At 35.7% G+C, this 3,676-nt stretch overlaps 1 protein-coding gene across 1 annotated transcript in view; it reads right to left on the reverse strand.

Annotated features, from left to right (window-relative positions):
• The window catches only part of SGK3 (serum/glucocorticoid regulated kinase family, member 3), a 91,083-nt gene that overhangs the window by 50,957 nt on the left and 36,450 nt on the right, over window positions 1-3,676 (reverse strand). The window contains exon 4 of the mRNA XM_008566850.1: window positions 2,522-2,594. Within this exon, the coding sequence (XP_008565072.1) occupies window positions 2,522-2,594 (73 nt within the window). The remainder of the gene's footprint in view (window positions 1-2,521; window positions 2,595-3,676) is intronic.

Raw genomic sequence — 3,676 nt, forward strand, 5'->3', positions numbered from 1 at the left:
TTTTTTTTAACTATACCTTGTCCAGTCCAATCTCTCACATTCTTGATTTTTTTGTTGCATTTTTTGTTTTGTTTTTGTTTTTAAACTTTATTCACACATGATTACACACCATGGCATTCAACTATAGTGTAAAATTCATTGGTTTTTAATATATATAGTTATGCAGCCACCACCAGAATCTCTTTTAGAACAATGTGGTCATCCCAAAAAGGAGTCTTGAACCCATTGTCACTCCCCAACTCCATTCTTTTGCATGTGGATATCCAGTTGTCCTAGCACCATTTCACATTCTTGCTTTAGTTAAAACCTTGTTTCCTCCCCTGCGGCTGAATCATTCTCCATAGCCCTCAACTAGAAACTCTATTCTTTATACTTTATGAACCTCAGGACTGGACAATTTTCTTACTCCCCTTGTTATATAGAATTTTTTCTCTTGAGAGAACATAGCACACGCTTCATTATAACTGCCTTTCAGTAGGCTGTAGATTTTATGACGGAGGGAACTATGTCTTTTTTTTATTGACTTATAGTGCCTAGCAAATACTAGCTTTTCAAATATTACTAAATGCATGAATCCATTAATAAAGAGAAGCAAGAGAAAACTGAGTTGGCAAAACAAAGCCAGGTCATAGGTTCTACAGAACTGATTCTATAGGCCAGAGGTCTTTGTACTCTTGTTGTTAGCAGAACACTTTTTTTTCCCAACTGAAATTGCAGAAAATGTAATATGTGGAATACATAAAAATGAAGCTGTGTTGTTGGTGCAGCAGTAAAGTATCTCCTTGGAACACAGGTTGAAAATCACTGTTATGAGCAGCATGTGGGCCTTAGAGATATTTGAGTGAGGTAGTGACATGATGTGAAATTAACAGCATGTAATGATAGTAGGCACAGCAGAGAGAAGAGAATAGAGACTGGGAGACTGGTTAAGAGAATATTCCAATAGTCCTGCCATTAAATAATGAACACAGGGACTAGGGTGGGAACGGGGCTAAAAAATGAGCCATGCTCAAGAATTCTTTTAATGAAAAATATAAAAGAAATCTTGATGATTGCTTAGTTAAATGAGACATATAGAAAAGAGAATCAGAGATAACTGAAGTGTCAGGCCTAGGTAAGTGAGAGAATTAATTTGAAGTGGCAGAAATATGTTAAGAAGAATCAGACTGCGTGGGAGTGATAATATGAGACTTCATCTTAGGCTGGAGTTCTGTAGAGCCCTTAGTTGAATCCTTGAGACAGAATCATTTCATCAAGGCAAGAATGCAAAAGGCTGGACTGGACAAGGTATAGTTTAAAAAAAAAAAAGAATGTGAAAGAAACATGAAAAAAATGCAGGATAAAGATCAGTTTGTGAACTGTAGGTGGAATTCCACAGGACACAGTGAGAGGGTCTGGGAGAGAAAAGAATGGTATAAGGTTAGGTTGGAGAGAGGAAGCACAGTCAAGAAAAGTGATTTGAGAGCTTTTATCTTGAGTAATGACCAAGAAAGCAGATATGTAAGACATCACACACTTAATGGTTATAAGCAAATTAGTTGCGGGGGGGGGTGTCTATTCAGGATTCATCTGTGGCACAGAGATAAATGACTCTTCTGATGGAATTCCTGGTAGATAAGGAGACTTATGTTGCCCTCTGAGTAGCCATCTGTGACCTACATTGATCTCTTTGGTTCTAGGGGGAAGTTCCAGGCTTGAGGCTTCAGACATATAGGCACCGGATTTCTGAGACCCTGTGTGTTGGTAGGCTCCTCAAGAGTGAATAGGAAATCATTTTGGTATCCTATTCAGAGGCCTGCAGATTGCTATGTGTAAAATATAAGTTTAGGGCTGTCTGGTTAGCTCAGCTGGTTTGAGTATGATGTTGTTACACTGTGCTCAAGGGTTTGGATCCCCATACTGGCCAGCTTAGGAAATCATTTTGGTATCCTATTCAGAGGCCTGCAGATTGCTATGTGTAAAATATAAGTTTAGGGCTGTCTGGTTAGCTCAACTGGTTTGAGTATGATGTTGTTACACTGTGCTCAAGGGTTTGGATCCCCATACTGGCCAGCTGCCAAAAACAAAAACAAAGTTTAATAAATGTAAGAATGAATACCCTTCATGGTACTGAGTCAAAGTTAGAAAAGTATCTCAAGTTATCCTTAATGATCAGTAAATTTATCTGATGCCAGACTACTTGATTTTAACTTCCAAATCTGCCATTTACCACCTGTACACACCTGTGACCCTGGACAAATTAATGAACCTAACTGTGCCTCTATTTCCTATGTATAAAATAGTGATGATAATAATAATACCCACCTCGCAGATTTGTGAGTATCGAGTGAATTAAAACACATAAAGTGCTTAAAACAATGCCTGTTACACAGCACCTTCCTGAGGCATTACAGTATTTTCATACAGCATGAGATCAATTACCTTTTTAGAGTCCTGCACTACTATACAGTGCAACGAATATGATAACTTCTTCAAACTTCAACCATCACTTAAACACATCATCTCTGAAGTATCTGCTTACCTGGATCAAAATTATCACCAAATATTCTCTTGGCAGGAATCTTCAGGGCCATAGCAGGAAATTGTTTCTTTAACTAGAATTTTTAAAAATAGTATTATATGAACTACTTTTATAACTTTTTTAGTTATGCATAGACCAAAACCAAATACCACCTTATTTTAAAGAAAATCCATCATAAAACATACTTCTAAAATATGATCATCCAATGTACAATATTACATTATACCAATAAAATACCATAGACTGTCTAACCATCCTATTTTGTCCCAATAAACATTCAGTATCTATGTGATCTAAGTTACTTAACATATCTAAGCCTCATTTTTTTGCCTATAAAATGGAGATAATTTTAGAAACTATCTTAGATATTTGTTGTGAGACTTAAAGGAGATCATATATATTAAGTGCTTAGACTAGAACCTGGTATATAAGTTTTGAATACCTCTTATTCAACACTTATTACTTTAGGAGATGTGTTCTTTGTGTTCTTCCTACATAAATATATTGACAATAATTTTCTAAGAAAGCTGATGAATTTTTCTTTTTACCCTTTGCTGCCTTTTAATTCTAATATTAATATTCTAATAATACCATATTTGCTTATCCCCAGAGAAGGTAGACATGGCCCGGAAGAAATTAATTTGGGTACACTAACTCATAAAAATGGGTTATATTTTTTATTACAAACTTGATGACAAAAATCCACATGCACATATAAAAACTGTACATATAACTAACTACCAATTGACAGGAAACACAAAGTATAGAAGAACGTATTAATCACTCTACACCATGGGCATGCTGTCAGCAAAATCCAGACTAAAAAATCTGTAAAAAAATGACTCTGTTTTTTTCACAAAAAATTTGTAAAGGAAAGAAAACAGAGGTTGAGGAGGAACCCAGTGAGGAAGACACTTAATAGACTTATCAACCAGTCACATAAACACTAACTGGATATTTGATATTAGGCATTACTGTTAAATTTACTTTTAGATGCAATAATGGTACTCTGTGTGTGTGTTGTTTTTAAGAATCTTTATCTTTTAGAAGTGTATACTAAAATATTTATACATGAAATATGATGTCTGAGATTTGTGTCAAAATTACAGTGGACTTGGGCTGGCCCGGTGGCGCACTGCTACAGTGCGCCGCTTG

This window comes from Galeopterus variegatus, unplaced genomic scaffold (assembly GCF_000696425.1).
Source record: "Galeopterus variegatus unplaced genomic scaffold, G_variegatus-3.0.2 Scaffold271, whole genome shotgun sequence".
NCBI lineage: Eukaryota > Metazoa > Chordata > Mammalia > Dermoptera > Cynocephalidae > Galeopterus > Galeopterus variegatus.